The 18,986-nt window shown below is 39.8% G+C and overlaps 1 protein-coding gene across 1 annotated transcript in view; it reads left to right on the forward strand.

Annotated features, from left to right (window-relative positions):
- The window catches only part of LOC121570204 (keratin, type I cytoskeletal 13-like), a 50,704-nt gene that overhangs the window by 9,540 nt on the left and 22,178 nt on the right, over positions 1-18,986 (forward strand). The window contains exons 9-13 of the mRNA XM_045211152.1: positions 1,091-1,147; positions 1,477-1,605; positions 5,952-6,103; positions 11,513-11,640; positions 18,121-18,338. Of these exons, the coding sequence (XP_045067087.1) occupies positions 1,091-1,147; positions 1,477-1,605; positions 5,952-6,103; positions 11,513-11,640; positions 18,121-18,338 (684 nt within the window). The remainder of the gene's footprint in view (positions 1-1,090; positions 1,148-1,476; positions 1,606-5,951; positions 6,104-11,512; positions 11,641-18,120; positions 18,339-18,986) is intronic.

The raw sequence follows: 18,986 nt of genomic DNA on the forward strand, positions 1-18,986 counted from the left end.
TCAGCTAAGAGTGAAAAGTTTGACAACCATTCCGAGTCTCCCCTTCATGTCAGGATAATCAGAAGGACCAGTTACTCCAGGGTGGAACATCCCAAGCAGCCAGGTATATAGAAAATGAAATATGAATGGTTAGGATTTAACCCCTAGAGCCTATTGACGCACCGGTATGTCAATCTAAGTAACGTAATAAAAAAATCTAAATCCAACGCATCCGCCTGTGTCGCCCTTCCGCATCTGCGGTTGAAAGTGGCAGAGCTACAGCACTGTTTGTCAGACCAGGAGACATCCCGAATATCGGTCTTCTCACCAAAACGTCTGCAGCATCCGAACGGTATGCCATAGATATAACGGTATGCTACAAGCAAGCCTGTTTCTCTCCCCAGTCAGAGGCAGCCTCCCTGTCTCCCAGACTCTGACCAGCGGCAGCAATCTAACCTCCTCCCTACTATGTTTAGAAAACATATTTGTAGGCCGAAATTGTGGGGGGAAAGCACTAATAATGTTTATGCAACCTAATAATCACCCTTAGAAAATTTCCAGAACCACTTTAATTTTGTATTTCAAATTGAGTAAATCTACAAGAGAAATTGGCCCACCCTAGTCATAGGAATGTGACATTGCACAGCAGAAAGCTGGTTTATTTCTCCTTTCTCATTATTTTTCTTCTTGATTTCAATATGGAATGAGTACTGGTATTTGCACATTCTGTTTCGTATTGATTAAAAGGCTAATTTTAAGAACTACATTTTAAGAAAAAAAAGTAACATCTTGTCTTTTTTAACAATAGTAGCAGTTCATTCAATTGGGGCAGGCATGGGGCATGGGGGTGCACGAGATGTTCCCACATGATAAAAGGGGGGCATGAGTGAAAAGGTTCGGGAAGCACTGGCCTAGGTGATTATGTAGGGTAGGCTATCAATTCAGCTACATATTTTGTATGACAGTGATTTTTGAGTGGGTCAATGCAAGATGCTGCATTGGAATGTTGAGTCAGTTGATTCACAGGACTGAGAGAGGAAGGGGGTCCCTCTGGCAGGTCTTCTAGGCTCCTACACATGTGCAGTCAACGTGCTCTGTTCATAACCCTCAGGTGTCTCAGCTTTGTCTTTGAGTTTAGTAACCATTTTAGAAAGACCTACTACATAGTGTAAGTTATTGAGCTTTTGAAAGGGTTTGGTCTGATCTCATTGTTTTAAGTCTGGGATTTAAACACACTATCAGACTATTTTCACCAAACTGGGACAGAATAATGTAGATTGTTTTTGTTATGATACTGTAAAACTCAGTTATATTCTGCTGGTGTTTGAAAAGAATGATGACTATCAAACAAAAAATAGTCAACACAGCAGGCTAAACCTATCTGAGCATAAGACCAGTGACTTTACCACAGATTAACACATCCTTTTCTCCCTCTCCTCCTCCTCCTCCTCCTCCTCCTCCTCCTCCTCCTCCTCCTCCTCCTCCTCCTCCTCCCAGACACCTGGGCAGCTGTGGGGCCCTGGCAGCACGGTGTGCCACCCTTCCCCTGTCCTCCCCCCTCCTCCAGACCACACCCTCCCGCAGCTTCATTAACCTGGCTGCCGCCATCACTGCCCGCAGGATGGAGTACTCTGAGAGCCGCACACTAGGTTGAGACATCATCACACACACAACTCCTCTCTGCCCCTCTTTCTTGTCAGCCCCTGTTGACCAGAGGTGATTCTAAAGCCCCACTTTCCTATTCTCAACTCCAGTAACCTTCAGTTAACATGTGGTTGGATTGAAATAGACCTGAGCATATTGTATCTGTAGTATATCACAGGCCAATGTTTACTCCTGACTTCTTTTTTTCAAGTGTATCTGAGTAGTCTTATGAGTATTTTCTTGATGGATCCCCCTATCCTTCCACATCCAGTTAATATGACCCTACTGTAGAAAGGGGAGACTCTCACGAACACGATGGTGATCTCTGTTCTGCTCTATATTGAATAAGTGTCCCAGGACTCGTCTAAAGGTAACCCATACAAATGAATGGAAGTATGGAGGTAGTTTTGTGCCAACAAAAATAAGGGCTTAAATATGTGTAATATATATATATATATATACATATTTCCTGAGCTTTCTTATATATCCTAGGTATAGGACAGACACTTCAAAACCTTATTCCTTATTATTTATTTTTTGACTGTCTTTTTTGACATTTATGAATGTGTTTGTTAATCAATGCATTTCTATGGGCTATAGCAGTAAAGGCCAAATTCAATATTTTATCAAAACATGTTATTAATATAATCTTTTGATACTTAAAGGGTTCGTAAAATTCCAAATTAAAAAGCTAAATGATCCATGGTACGACCTTCCTAAAACAATTCCATATGTCAGTTTAGATTAATAAACTACTTATCTACAGGGAGAAACCCTATCATAGTCTTCTGTTTGAAGATACTGTCTGGGATTTGGGAGTCTGTTCAATGGTAATCTCAATTCTTGATATACCCATTGATTCTTTGAAGAATACAACTAATAAATTACTCATGACCTTACCACAACTGTCTGTCTTTATCATAACCCAAAATATAACGTTTTATTACTCCATTGTTTACAAACAACGCTGTAAACAAAATGTTTAGCTTCAAAATATGGTTAAATCTATCATGTGGAAGTTGTTCCTTGCATCTAGAGCACTGTCTATGAATCTGAGGGGTGGTACATTTCCCTAGCCCCATCCCTCAGCTGTTTACCAAAAACAAGTGGTGGGGATCCCATTTAGTTGTTTTTCAAATCACATACTGTAGCTTTAACACTCACTGGTCTGAGATGTCTTCTGTTACACCTGTATGGCCACACCCATGACCAACCTTAGAAATAATCCACTCTTTATGCTCATCAGTCAACACATTGGACTGGTTTTCCAAACATAGAAGTCTAGTCCTAGACTAGAAATGTGATGTTCAATGCAAATCTTTTGTCCAGGACTAGGTTTAATCTGGGTACACAAGGTATTTTGGATACATTTTGATCTAACATCAATTCATAATAGAGGGGTTCATGGTATGTCAAATCTAGGCCTATACGTAGCAAGGAAACTATGTCAAAGAAAGATTTGCCTAAATGAATAACCAATACATGCAGCAAATAACAGATTTTGTGCGACAGTGAACTTAGTGAAATGCCCTGAAGGGAGTTACATTATATTTTTACAGTATGTATACCAGTCAGATAAGGTCACGTACAAGGTGTTTCTTTCTGCATTGTGAGCCTGCATTCTCATAACACTATAATAGCAGTAGATATCAACCATTTATCTTACATGTAAAAGGTTAACTTGTTCTAAATTATAGTCTTCCAGAAAACTATGTTCCTATAGACGTCAAACTAAATCTAACTTACATTTAGCATATAGCACAAGCTAAGCATTTTCATACAGCACAAGCTAAGGATAATTACACTCCATGTTTTGCAAAAATATCAATTTATTAAGTGTTCTCCACAGTCAGAAAAATATGTGTGCTTGACATTGAAATGGTCTGACATATGACATTTAAAATAAAATTGACATCAAATTTACAGAAAGGTCATGTCATGTAACAGCAGGCTCTAATTTATTTGATATCATAGGCTAAATTCTTACCCCTGCCTCAACACAAACAGGTGCACTCTTGTGCATGCAAACATACAGTGCCTTCGGAAAGTATTCACACCCCTTTCCTGTTTCCACATTTTGTTGTGTTACAGCCTGAATTGTATAAAAAATGAAAAGCTGAAATATCTTCAGGCAATAACTATTCAAACCGTTTGTTTTGGCCAGCCTAAATAAATTCAGGAGTAAACATTTGCTTAACTAGTTACATAATAAGTTAAATGGACTCACACTGTGTGCAATAATAGTGTTTAACATTATTTTAACATGACTAACACATCTCTGTACCCCACACATACAATTATCTGTAAGGCCCCTAAGTTGGGCAGTGGATTTCAAACACTGATTCAACCACAAAGACCAGTGAGGTTTTCCAATGCCTCGCAAAGAAGGACACCTATTGGTAGAGGTGTAAAAATTAAAATAAAGCAGACATTGAATATTCCTTTGAGCATGGTGAAGTTAATTAATTGCACTTTGGATGGTGTATCAATACACCCAGTCACTACAAAGATACAGGCGTCCTTCCTAACTCAGTTGCCAAAGAGGAAGGAAACCGCTAAGGGATTTCACCATGAGGCCAGTTGTAACGTTAAAACAGTTACGGAGTTCAATGGCTGTGATAAAAAAATGTAAACGACTGCTTTTGTTTCATGAATTATTTCATGTGTACTTATTTAATTAAACTTCATGAAATAGTTTCAGTTGTGAGTGGTAAGGTGGAGCTCGGTGTTAGCCTGATTACTAGGTGGGGTGTCAACTAGTGTTGGCTTTAGGGATGCAAGTAGAAGTTAAGCAAACCTACATGTACATGTCCCAGCATGATAATCTAACATATTTACATGAAACATATTTACAGCACTCATTTATTCTGAAATGTTAATATGATACAATTACATTCAGAAATTCAGCTAAGAGTGAAAAGTTTGACAACCATTCCGAGTCTCCCCTTCATGTCAGGATAATCAGAAGGACCAGTTACTCCAGGGTGGAACATCCCAAGCAGCCAGGTATATAGAAAATGAAATATGAATGGGTAGGATTTAACCCCTAGAGCCTATTGACGCACCGGTATGTCAATCTAAGTAACGTAATAAAAAAATCTAAATCCAACGCATCCGCCTGTGTCGCCCTTCCGCATCTGCGGTTGAATGTGGCAGAGCTACAGCACTGTTTGTCAGACCAGGAGACATCCCGAAAATCGGTCTTCTCACCAAAACGTCTGCAGCATCCGAACGGTATGCCACAGATATAACGGTATGCTACAAGCAAGCCTGTTTCTCTCCCCAATCAGAGGCAACCTCCCTGTCTCCCAGACTCTGACCAGCGGCAGCAATCTAACCTCCTCCCTACTATGTTTAGAAAACATATTTGTAGGCCGAAATTGTGGGGGGAAAGCACTAATCATGTTTATGCAACCTAATAATCACCCTTAGAAAACTTCCAGAACCACTTTAATTTTTATTTCAAATTGAGTAAATCTACAAGAGAAATTGGCCCACCCTAGTCATAGGAATGTGACATTGCACAGCAGAAAGCTGGTTTATTTCTCCTTTCTCATTATTTTTCTTCTTGATTTCAATATGGAATGAGTACTGGTATTTGCACATTCTGTTTCGTATTGATTAAAAGGCTAATTTTAAGAAAAAAAAGTAACATCTTGTTTTTTTAACAATAGTAGCAGTTCATTCAATTGGGGCAGGCATGGGGCATGGGGGTGCACGAGATGTTCCCACATGATAAAAGGGGGGCATGAGTGAAAAGGTTTGGGAAGCACTGGCCTAGGTGATTATGTAGGGTAGGCTATCAATTCAGCTACATATTTTGTATGACAGTGATTTTTGAGTGGGTCAATGCAAGATGCTGCATTGGAATGTTGAGTCAGTTGATTCACAGGACTGAGAGAGGAAGGGGGGTCCCTCTGGCAGGTCTTCTAGGCTCCTACACATGTGCAGTCAACGTGCTCTGTTCATAACCCTCAGGTGTCTCAGCTTTGTCTTTGAGTTTAGTAACCATTTTAGAAAGACCTACTACATAGTGGAAGTTATTGAGCTTTTGAAAGGGTTTGGTCTGATCTCATTGTTTTAAGTCTGGGATTTAAACACACTATCAGACTATTTTCACCAAACTGGGACAGAATAATGTAGATTGTTTTTGTTATGATACTGTAAAACTCAGTTATATTCTGCTGGTGTTTGAAAAGAATGATGACTATCAAACAAAAAATAGTCAACACAGCAGGCTAAACCTATCTGAGCATAAGACCAGTGACTTTACCACAGATTAACACATCCTTTTCTCCCTCTCCTCCTCCTCCTCCTCCTCCTCCCAGACACCTGGGCAGCTGTGGGGCCCTGGCAGCACGGTGTGCCACCCTTCCCCTGTCCTCCCCCCTCCTCCAGACCACACCCTCCCGCAGCTTCATTAACCTGGCTGCCGCCATCACTGCCCGCTGGATGGAGTACTCTGAGAGCCGCACACTAGGTTGAGACATCATCACACACACAACTCCTCTCTGCCCCTCTTTCTTGTCAGCCCCTGTTGACCAGAGGTGATTCTAAAGCCCCACTTTCCTATTCTCAACTCCAGTAACCTTCAGTTAACATGTGGTTGGATTGAAATAGACCTGAGCATATCATATCTGTAGTATATCACAGGCCAATGTTTACTCCTGACTTATTTTTTTCAAGTGTATCTGAGTAGTCTTATGAGTATTTTCTTGATGGATCCCCCTATCCTTCCACATCCAGTTAATATGACCCTACTGTAGAAAGGGGAGACTCTCACGAACACGATGGTGATCTCTGTTCTGCTCTACATTGAATAAGTGTCCCAGGACTCGTCTAAAGGTAACCCATACAAATGAATGGAAGTATGGAGGTAGTTTTGTGCCAACAAAAATAAGGGCTTAAATATGTGTAATATATATATATACATATTTCCTGAGCTTTCTTATATCTCCTAGGTATAGGACAGACACTTCAAAACCGTATTCCTTATGATTAATTTTTTGACTATCTTTTTTGACATTTATGAATGTGTTTGTTAATCAATGCATTTCTATGGGCTATAGCAGTAAAGGCCAAATTCAATATTTTATCAAAACATGTTTTTAATATAATCTTTTGATACTTAAAGGGTTCGTAAAATTCCAAATCAAAAAGCTAAATGATCCATGGTACGACCTTCCTAAAACAATTCCATATGTCAGTTTAGATTAATAAACTACTTATCTATCTATAGGGAGAAACCCTATCATAGTCTTCTGTTTGAAGATACTGTCTGGGATTTGGGGGTCTGTTCAATGGTAATCTCAATTCTTGATATACCCATTGATTCTTTGAAGAATATAACTAATACATTACTCATGACCTTACCACAACTGTCTGTCTTTATCATAACCCAAAATATAACGTTTTATTACTCCATTGTTTACAAACAACGCTGTAAACAAAATGTTTAGCTTCAAAATATGGTTAAATCTATCATGTGGAAGTTGTTCCTTGCATCTAGAGCACTGTCTATGAATCTGAGGGGTGGTACATTTCCCTAGCCCCATCCCTCAGCTGTTTACCAAAAACAAGTGGTGGGGATCCCATTTAGTTGTTTTTCAAATCACATACTGTAGCTTTAACACTCACTGGTCTGAGATGTCTTCTGTTACACCTGTATGGCCACTCCCATGACCAACCTTAGAAATAATCCACTCTTTATGCTCATCAGTCAACACATTGGACTGGTTTTCCAAACATAGAAGTCTAGTCCTAGACTAGAAATGTGATGTTCAATGCAAATCTTTTGTCCAGGACTAGGTTTAATCTGGGTACACAAGGTATTTTGGATACATTTTGATCTAACTGTCACGGTTAACTAAGCCAGAACCCAGAAGCAGACCAGGACACGGTACGTGAGACAAAGGTGAGTGTTTATTTATAGAGTCCGAGTGAAGCTGAATAATCCAGGGAACAGAGCGGGTGGCGTGGATGGGTTGTTGAGGGTGCCGTGGTTGGTCCGGTACTGGCTCGGCAGCCGCCGACCATCAGGCAGAGGTTGGGTGAAGGTTCCGGGTGAGAGACTGCAGACAGAACAAAACGGAGGTGAGTACACAGCAAATCAACAAGGTGCAAAACAACAAAACTAACGCTAGAACTCAAAGGCTGATACGCTGACAAACATACTGTTCATGGCTAACGATCCGGCAGGAACTGGATGTTGGGCCAGAGCCTAAGAAGGGTGATGATCAGGACCAGGTGTGCAGATTGCTGATGGGATGCAGGTGCGGAAAACCAGAGCGCTCCCCGGAGCGTTCCCGAACCCTCGGGAAACTGGAGAATACGAGCAGGAACACTAGTCACCAGACAGGACCCGACTCAGACAGCCGGGATCGTCACACTAACATCAATTCATAATAGAGGGGTTCATGGTATGTCAAATCTAGGCCTATACGTAGCAAGGAAACTATGTCAAAGAAAGATTTGCCTAAATGAATAACCAATACATGCAGCAAATAACAGATTTTGTGCGACAGTGAACTTAGTGAAGTGCCCTGAAGGGAGTTACATTATATTTTTACAGTATGTATACCAGTCAGATAAGGTCACGTACAAGGTGTTTCTTTCTGCATTGTGAGCCTGCATTCTCATAACACTATAATAGCAGTAGATATCAACCATTTATCTTACATGTAAAGGTTAACTTGTTCTAAATTATAGTCTTCCAGAAAACTATGTTCCTATAGACGTCAAACTAAATCTAACTTACATTTTTGCATATATCACAAGCTAAGTAAGCATTTTCATATAGCACAAGCTAAGGATAATTACACTCCACCCTTTTGCAAAAATATCAGTTTACACAGTGTTCTCCACAGTCAGAAAAATATGTGTGCTTGACATTAAAATGGTCTGACATATGACATTTAAAATCAGATTGACATAAAATGTACAGAAAGGCAATTTCTCGTAACACAGTCATAGCAGTATATATCAACAATTTATTACATTTACATTTGAGTCATTTAGCAGACGCTCCTATCCAGAGCGACTTACAGTTAGTGAGTGCATACATTTTCATACTGGCCCCCTGTAGGAAACGAACCCACAACCCTGGCGTTGCAAGCGCCATGCTCTACCAATTGAGCTACAGGGGACTTTATCTTACATGTAAACGGTTAACTTGTTCTAAATTATATTCATAACACTGTCATAGCAGTATACATCAACAATTTATCTTACATGTAAAGGGTAAACATTTTCTAAATTATAGTCTTCCAGAAAACTATGTTCCTATATTCATCAAACTAAATCTAACTTACATTTTAGCATATAGCACAAGCTAAGCATTTTCATACAGCACAAGCTAAGGATAATTACACTCCATGTTTTGCAAAAATATCAATTTATTAAGTGTTCTCCACAGTCAGAAAAATATGTGTGCTTGACATTGAAATGGTCTGACATATGACATTTAAAATAAAATTGACATCAAATTTACGAGAAAGGTCATGTCATGTAACAGCAGGCTCTAATTTATTTGATATCATAGGCTAAATTCTTACCCCTGCCTCAACACAAACAGGTGCACTCTTGTGCATGCAAACATACAGTGCCTTCGGAAAGTATTCACACCCCTTTACTGTTTCCACATTTTGTTGTGTTACAGCCTGAATTGTATAAAATGAAAAGCTTGAAATATCTTCAGGCAATAACTATTCAAACCGTATGTTTTGGCCAGCCTAAATAAATTCAGGAGTAAACATTTGCTTAACTAGTTACATAATAAGTTAAATGGACTCACTCTGTGTGCAATAATAGTGTTTAACATTTTTTAACATGACTAACACATCTCTGTACCCCACACATACAATTATCTGTAAGGCCCCTAAGTTGGGCAGTGGATTTCAAACACTGATTCAACCACAAAGACCAGTGAGGTTTTCCAATGCCTCGCAAAGAAGGACACCTATTGGTAGAGGTGTAAAAATTAAAATAAAGCAGACATTGAATATTCCTTTGAGCATGGTGAAGTTAATTAATTGCACTTTGGATGGTGTATCAATACACCCAGTCACTACGAAGATACAGGCGTCCTTCCTAACTCAGTTGCCAAAGAGGAAGGAAACCGCTTAAGGGATTTCACCATGAGGCCAGTTGTAACGTTAAAACAGTTACGGAGTTCAATGGCTGTGATAAAAAAATGTAAGCGACTGCTTTTGTTTCATGAATTATTTCATGTGTACTTATTTAATTAAACTTCATGAAATAGTTTCAGTTGTGAGTGGTAAGGTGGAGCTCGGTGTTGGCCTGATTACTAGGTGGGGTGTCAACTAGTGTTGGCTTTAGGGATGCAAGTAGAAGTTAAGCAAACCTACATGTACATGTCCCAGCATGATAATCTAACATATTTACATGAAACATATTTACAGCACTCATTTATTCTGAAATGTTAATATGATACAATTACATTCAGAAATTCAGCTAAGAGTGAAAAGTTTGACAACCATTCCGAGTCTCCCTTCATGTCAGGATAATCAGAAGGACCAGTTACTCCAGGTGGAACATCCCAAGCAGCCAGGTATATAGAAAATGAAATATGAATGGGTGGGATTTAACCCCTAGAGCCTATTGACGCCACCGGTATGTCAATCTAAGTAACGTAATAAAAAAATCTAAATCCAACGCATCCGCCTGTGTCGCCCTTCCTTATCTGCGGTTGAAAGTGGCAGAGCTACAGCACTGTTTGTCAGACCAGGAGACATCCCGAAAATCGGTCTTCTCACCAAAACGTCTGCAGCATCCGAACGGTATGCCACAGATATAACGGTATGCTACAAGCAAGCCTGTTTCTCTCCCCAATCAGAGGCAACCTCCCTGTCTCCCAGACTCTGACCAGCGGCAGCAATCTAACCCTCCTCCCTACTATGTTTAGAAAACATATTTGTAGGCCGAAATTGTGGGGGAAAGCACTAATCATGTTTATGCAACCTAATAATCACCCTTAGAAAACTTCCAGAACCACTTTAATTTTTATTTCAAATTGGAGTAAATCTACAAGAGAAATTGGCCCACCCTAGTCATAGGAATGTGACATTGCACAGCAGAAAGCTGGTTTATTTCTCCTTTCTCATTATTTTTCTTCTTGATTTCAATATGGAATGAGTACTGGTATTTGCACATTCTATTTCGTATTGATTAAAAGGCTAATTTTAAGAAAAAAAGTAACATCTTGTTTTTTTAACAATAGTAGCAGTTCATTCAATTGGGGCAGGCATGGGGCATGGGGGTACACGAGATGTTCCCACATGATAAAAGGGGGGCATGGTGAAAAGGTTCGGGAAGCACTGGCCTAGGTGATTATGTAGGGTAGGCTATCAATTCAGCTACATATTTTGTATGACAGTGATTTTGAGTGGGTCAATGCAAGATGCTGCATTGGAATGTTGAGTCAGTTGATTCACAGGACTGAGAGAGGAAGGGGGTCCCTCTGGCAGGTCTTCTAGGCTCCTACACATGTGCAGTCAACGTACTCTGTTCATAACCCTCAGGTGTCTCAGCTTTGTCTTTGAGTTTAGTAACCATTTTAGAAAGACCTACTACATAGTGGAAGTTATTGAGCTTTTGAAAGGGTTTGGTCTGATCTCATTGTTTTAAGTCTGGGATTTAAACACACTATCAGACTATTTTCACTAAACTGGGACAGAATAATGTAGATTGTTTTTGTTATGATACTGTAAAACTCAGTTATATTCTGCTGGTGTTTGAAAAGAATGATGACTATCAAACAAAAATTGTCAACACAGCAGGCTAAACCTATCTGAGCATAAGACCAGTGACTTTACCACAGATTAACACATCCCTTTTCTCCCTCTCCTCCTCCTCCTCCTCCTCCTCCCAGACACCTGGGCAGCTGTGGGGCCCTGGCAGCACGGTGTGCCACCCTTCCCCTGTCCTCCCCTCCTCCAGACCACACCCTCCCGCAGCTTCATTAACCTGGCTGCACGCCATCACTGCCCGCTGGATGGAGTACTCTGAGAGCCGCACACTAGGTTGAGACATCATCGCCACACAACTCCTCTCTGCCCCTCTTTCTTGTCAGCCCCTGTTGACCAGAGGTGATTCTAAAGCCCCACTCTCCTATTCTCAACTCCAGTAACCTTCAGTTAACATGTGGTTGGATTGAAATAGACCTGAGCATATCGTATCTGTAGTATATCACAGGCCAATGTTTACTCTGACTTCTTTTTTTTCAAGTGTATCTGAGTAGTCTTATGAGTATTTTCTTGATGGATCCCCCTATCCTTCCACATCCAGTTAATATGACCCTACTGTAGAAAGGGGAGACTCTCACGAACACGATGGTGATCTCTGTTCTGCTCTACATTGAATAAGTGTCCCAGGACTCGTCTAAAGGTAACCCATACAAATGAATGGAAGTATGGAGGTAGTTTTGTGCCAACAAAAATAAGGGCTTAAATATGTGTAATATATACAGTGGGGAAAAAAAGTATTTAGTCAGCCACCAATTGTGCAAGTTCTCCCACTTAAAAAGATGAGAGAGGCCTGTAATTTTCATCATAGGTACACGTCAACTATGACAGACAAAATTAGAAATAAATTCCAGAAAATCACATAGTAGGATTTTTAATGAATTTATTAGCAAATTATGGTGGAAAATAAGTATTTGGTCAATAACAAAAGTTTCTCAATACTTTGTTATATACCCTTTGTTGGCAATGACACAGGTCAAACGTTTTCTGTAAGTCTTCACAAGGTTTTCACACACTGTTGCTGGTATTTTGGCCCATTCCTCCATGCAGATCTCCTCTAGAGCAGTGATGTTTTGGGGCTGTCGCTGGGCAACACGGAGACTTTCAACTCCCCTCCAAAGATTTTCTATGGGGTTGAGATCTGGAGACTGGCTAGGCCACTCCAGGACCTTGAAATGCTTCTTACGAAGCCACTCCTTCGTTGCCGGGCAGTGTGTTTGGGAACATTGTCATGCTGAAAGACCCAGCCACGTTTCATCTTCAATGCCCTTGCTGATGGAAGGAGGTTTTCACTCAAAATCTCACGATACATGGCCCCATTCATTCTTTCCTTTACACGGATCAGTCGTCCTGGTCCCTTTGCAGAAACAGCCCCAAAGCATGATGTTTCCACACCCGTGCTTCACAGTAGGTATGGTGTTCTTTGGATGCAACTCAGCATTCTTTGTACTCCAAACACGACGAGTTGAGTTTTACCAAAAAGTTCTATTTTGGTTTCATCTGACCATATGACATTCTCCCAATCCTCTTCTGGATCATCCAAATGCACTCTAGCAAACTTCAGACGGGCCTGGACATGTACTGGCTTAAGCAGGGGGACACAGCAGGATTTGAGTCCCTGGCGGCGCAGTGTGTTACTGATGGTAGGCTTTGTTACTTTGGTCCCAGCTCTCTGCAGGTCATTCACTAGGTCCCCCGTGTGGTTCTGGGATTTTTGCTCACCGTTCTTGTGATCATTTTGACCCCACGGGGTGAGATCTTGCGTGGAGACCCAGATCGAGGGAGATTATCAGTGGTGTTGTATGTCTTCCATTTCCTAATAATTGCTCCCACAGTTGATTTCTTCAAACCAAGCTGCTTACCTATTGCAGATTCAGTCTTCCCAGCCTGGTGCAGGTCTACAATTTTGTTTCTGGTGTCCTTTGACAGCTCTTTGGTCTTGGCCATAGTGGAGTTTGGAGTGTGACTGTTTGAGGTTGTGGACAGGTGTATTTTATACTGATAACAAGTTCAAACAGGTGCCATTAATACAGGTAACGAGTGGAGGACAGAGGGCCTCTTAAAGAAGAAGTTACAGGTCTGTGAGAGCCAGAAATCTTGCTTGTTTGTAGGTGACCAAATACTTATTTTCCACCATAATTTGCAAATAAATTCATTAAAAATCCTACAATGTGATTTTCTGGAAAGAAAATTCTCAATTTGTCTGTCATAGTTGACGTGTACCTATGATGAAAATTACAGGCATCTCTCATCTTTTTAAGTGGGAGAACTTGCACAATTGGTGGCTGACTAAATACTTTTTTCCCCCACTGTATATACATATTTCCTGAGCTTTCTTATATCTCCTAGGTATAGGACAGACACTTCAAAACCTTATTCCTTATGATTTATTTTTTGACTGTCTTTTTTGACATTTATGAATGTGTTTGTTAATCAATGCATTTCTATGGGCTATAGCAGTAAAGGCCAAATTCAATATTTTATCAAAACATGTTTTTAATATAATCTTTTTGATACTTAAAGGGTTCGTAAAATTCCAAATCAAAAAGCTAAATGATCCATGGTACGACCTTCCTAAAACAATTCCATATGTCAGTTTAGATTAATAAACTACTTATCTATCTATAGGGAGAAACCCTATCATAGTCTTCTGTTTGAAGATACTGTCTGGGATTTGGGAGTCTGTTCAATGGTAATCTCAATTATACCCATTGATTCTTTGAAGAATATAACTAATACATTACTCAGGACCTTACCACAACGGTCTGTCTTTATCATAACCCAAAATATAACGTTTTATTACTCCATTGTTTACAAACAACGCTGTAAACAAAATGTTTAGCTTCAAAATATGGTTAAATCTATCATGTGGAAGTTGTTCCTTGCATCTAGAGCACTGTCTATGAATCTGAGGGGTGGTACATTTCCCTAGCCCCATCCCTCAGCTGTTTACCAAAAACAAGTGGTGGGGATCCCATTTAGTTGTTTTTCAAATCACATACTGTAGCTTTAACACTCACTGGTCTGAGATGTCTTCTGTTACACCTGTTTGGCCACTCCCATGACCAACCTTAGAAATAATCCACTCTTTATGCTCATCAGTCAACACATTGGACTGGTTTTCCAAACATAGAAGTCTAGTCCTAGACTAAAAATGTGATGTTCAATGCAAATATTTTGTCCAGGACTAGGTTTAATCTGGGTACACAAGGTTATTTTGGATACATTTTGATCTAACATCAATTCATAATAGAGGGTTCATGGTATGTCAAATCTAGGCCTATACGTAGCAAGGAAACTATGTCAAAGAAAGATTTGCCTAAATGAATAACCAATACATGCAGCAAATAACAGATTTTGTGCGACAGTGAACTTAGTGAAGTGCCCTGAAGGGAGTTACATTATATTTTTACAGTATGTATACCAGTCAGATAAGGTCACGTACAAAGGTGTTTCTTTCTGCATTGTGAGCCTGCATTCTCATAACACTATAATAGCAGTAGATATCAACCATTTATCTTACATGTAAAGGTTAACTTGTTCTAAATTATAGTCTTCAGAAATCTATGTTCCTATAGACGTCAAACTAAATCTAACTTACATTTTGCATATATCACAAGCTAGTAAGCATTTTCATATAGCACAAGCTAAGGATAATTACACTCCACCCTTTTGCAAAAATATCCAGTTTACACAGTGTTCTCCACAGTCAGAAAAATATGTGTGCTTGACATTAAAATGGTCTGACATATGACATTTAAAATCAGATTGACATAAAATTTACAGAAAGGCAATTTCTCGTAACAAAGTCATAGCAGTATATATCAACAATTTATTACATTTACATTTGAGTCATTTAGCAGACGCTCTTATCCAGAGCGACTTACAGTTAGTGAGTGCATACATTTTCATACTGGCCCCCTGTAGGAAAACGAACCCACAACCCTGGCGTTGAAAGCGCAATGCTCTACCAATTGAGCTACAGGGGACTTTATCTTACATGTAAACGGTTAACTTGTTCTAAATTATATTCATAACACTGTCATAGCAGTATACATCAACAATTTATCTTACATGTAAAGGGTAAACATTTTCTAAATTATAGTCTTCAGAAAACTATGTTCCTATATTCATCAAACTAAATCTAACTTACATTTAGCATATAGCACAAGCTAAGCATTTTCATACAGCACAAGCTAAGGATAATTACACTCCATGTTTTGCAAAAATATCAATTTATTAAGTGTTCTCCACAGTCAGAAAAATATGTGTGCTTGACATTGAAATGGTCTGACATATGACATTTAAAATAAGATTGACATCAAATTTACAGAAAGGCCATGTCATGTAACAGCAGGCTCTAATTTATTTGATATCATAGGCTAAATTCTTACCCCTGCCTCAACACAAACAGGTGCACTCTTGTGCATGCAAACATACAGTGCCTTCGGAAAGTATTCACACCCCTTTCCACATTTTGTTGTGTTACAGCCTGAATTGTATAAAAAATGAAAAGCTGAAATATCTTCAGGCAATAACTATTCAAACCGTTTGTTTTGGCCAGCCTAAATACATTCAGGAGTAAACATTTGCTTAACTAGTTACATAATAAGTTGCATGGACTCACTCTGTGTGCAATAATAGTGTTTAACATTATTTTAACATGACTAACACATCTCTGTACCCCACACATACAATTATCTGTAAGGCCCCTAAGTTGGGCAGTGGATTTCAAACACGATTCAACCACAAAGACCAGTGGAGGTTTTCCAATGCCTCGCAAAGAAGGACACCTATTGGTAGAGGTGTAAAAATTAAAATAAAGCAGACATTGAATATTCCTTTGAGCATGGTGAAGTTAATTAATTGCACTTTGGATGGTGTATCAATACACCCAGTCACTACAAAGATACAGGCGTCCTTCCTAACTCAGTTGCCAAAGAGGAAGGAAACCGCTAAGGGATTTCACCATGAGGCCAGTTGTAACGTTAAAACAGTTACAGAGTTCAATGGCTGTGATAAAAAAAATTTAAACGACTGCTTTTGTTTCATGAATGATTTCATGTGTACCTATTTAATTAAACTTCATGAAATAGTTTCAGTTGTGAGTGGTAAGGTGGAGCTCGGTGTTAGCCTGATTACTAGGTGGGGTGTCAACTAGTGTTGGCTTTAGGGATGCAAGTAGAAGTTAAGAAACCTACATGTACATGTCCCAGCATGATAATCTAACATATTTACATGAAACATATTTACAGCACTCATTTATTCTGAAATGTTAATATGATACAATTACATTCAGAAATTCAGCTAAGAGTGAAAAGTTTGACAACCATTCCAGTCTCCCCTTCATGTCAGGATAATCAGAAGGACCAGTTACTCCAGGGTGGAACATCCCAAGCAGCCAGGTATATAGAAAATGAAATATGAATGGGTAGGATTTAACCCTAGAGCCTATTGGCGCCGGTATGTCAATCTAAGTAACGTAATAAAAACATCTAAATCCAACGCATCCGCCTGTGTCGCCCTTCCGCATCTGCGGTTGAAAGTGGCAGAGCTACAGCACTGTTTGTCAGACCAGGAGACATCCCGAAAATCGGTCTTCTCACCAAACGTCTGCAGCATCCGAAACGGTATGCCACAGATATAACGGTATGCTACAAGCAAGCCTGTTTCTCTCCCCAATCAGAGGCAACCTCCTGTCTCCCAGACTCTGACCAGCGGCAGCAATCTAACCTCCTCCCTACTATGTTTAGAAAACATATTTGTAGGCCGAAATTGTGGGGAAAGCACTAATCATGTTTATGCAACCTAATAATCACCCTTAGAAAACTTCCAGAACCACTTTAATTTTTATTTCAAATTGAGTAAATCTACAAGAGAAATTGGCCCACCCTAGTCATAGGAATGTGACATTGCACAGCAGAAAGCTGGTTTATTTCTCCTTTCTCATTATTTTCTTCTTGATTTCAATATGGAATGAGTACTGGTATTTGCACATTCTGTTTCAGTATTGATTAAAGGCTAATTTTAAGAAAAAAAGTAACATCTTGTTTTTTAACAATAGTAGCAGTTCATTCAATTGGGGCAGGCATGGGGCATGGGGGTGCACGAGATGTTCCCACATGATAAAAGGGGGCATGAGTGAAAGGTTCGGGAAGCACTGGCCTAGGTGATTATGTAGGGTAGGCTATCAATTCAGCTACATATTTTGTATGACAGTGATTTTTGAGTGGGTCAATGCAAGATGCTGCATTGGAATGTTGAGTCAGTTGATTCACAGGACTGAGAGAGGAAGGGGGGTCCCTCTGGCAGGTCTTCTAGGCTCCTACACATGTGCAGTCAACGTGCTCTGTTCATAACCCTCAGGTGTCTCAGCTTTGTCTTTGAGTTTAGTAACCATTTTAGAAAGACCTACTACATAGTGGAAGTTATTGAGCTTTTGAAAGGGTTTGGTCTGATCTCATTGTTTTAAGTCTGGGATTTAAACACACTATCAGACTATTTTCACCAAACTGGACAGAATAATGTAGATTGTTTTTGTTATGATACTGTAAAACTCAGTTATATTCTGCTGGTGTTTGAAAAGAATGATGACTATCAAACAAAAAATTGTCAACACAGCAGGCTAAACCTATCTGAGCATAAGACCAGTGACTTTACCACAGATTAACACATCCTTTTCTCCCTCTCCTCCCCCCTCCCCCCCCTCCCCCCCCCCTCCTCCTCCTCCTCCCAGACACCTGGGCAGCTGTGGGGGCCCTGGCAGCACGGTGTGCCACCCTTCCCCTGTCCTCCCCCCTCCTCCAGACCACACCCTCCCGCAGCTATTAACCTGGCTGCCGCCATCCTGCCCGCGGATGAGTACTCTGAGAGCCGCACACTAGGTTTGAGACATCATCACACACACAACTCCTCTCTGCCCCTCTTTCTTGTCCAGCCCCTGTTGACCAGACGGTGATTCTAAAGCCCCACTTTCCTATTCTCAACTCCAGTAACCTTCAGTTAACATGTGGTTGGATTGAAATAGACCTGAGCATATCGTATCTGTGGTATATCACAGGCCAATGTTTACTCTGACTTCTTTTTTTTCAAGTGTATCTGGTAGTCTTATGAGTATTTTCTTGATGGATCCCCCTATCCTTCCACATCCAGTTAATATGACCCTACTGTAGAAAAGGGAGACTCTCACGAGCACGATGGTGATCTCTGTTCTGCTCTACATTGAATAAGTGTCCCAGGACTCGTCTAAAGGTAACCCATACAAATGAATGGAAGTATGGAGGTAGTTTTGTGCCAACAAAAATAAGGGCTTAAATATTGTAATATAATATATATATATACATATTTCTGAGCTTTCTTATATCTCCTAGGTATAGGACAGACACTTCAAAACCTTATTCCTTATTATTTATTTTTTGACTGTCTTTTTTGACATTTATGAATGTGTTTGTTAATCAATGCATTTCTATGGGCTATAGCAGTAAAGGCCAAATTCAATATTTTATCAAAACATGTTTTTAATATAATCTTTTGATACTTAAAGGGTTCGTAAAAATCCAAATTAAAAAGCTATTTGATCCATGGTGCGACCTTCCTAAAACA

The sequence above is a fragment of the Coregonus clupeaformis genome, chromosome 35 (assembly GCF_020615455.1).
Source record: "Coregonus clupeaformis isolate EN_2021a chromosome 35, ASM2061545v1, whole genome shotgun sequence".
Taxonomy (NCBI): Eukaryota; Metazoa; Chordata; class Actinopteri; order Salmoniformes; family Salmonidae; genus Coregonus; species Coregonus clupeaformis.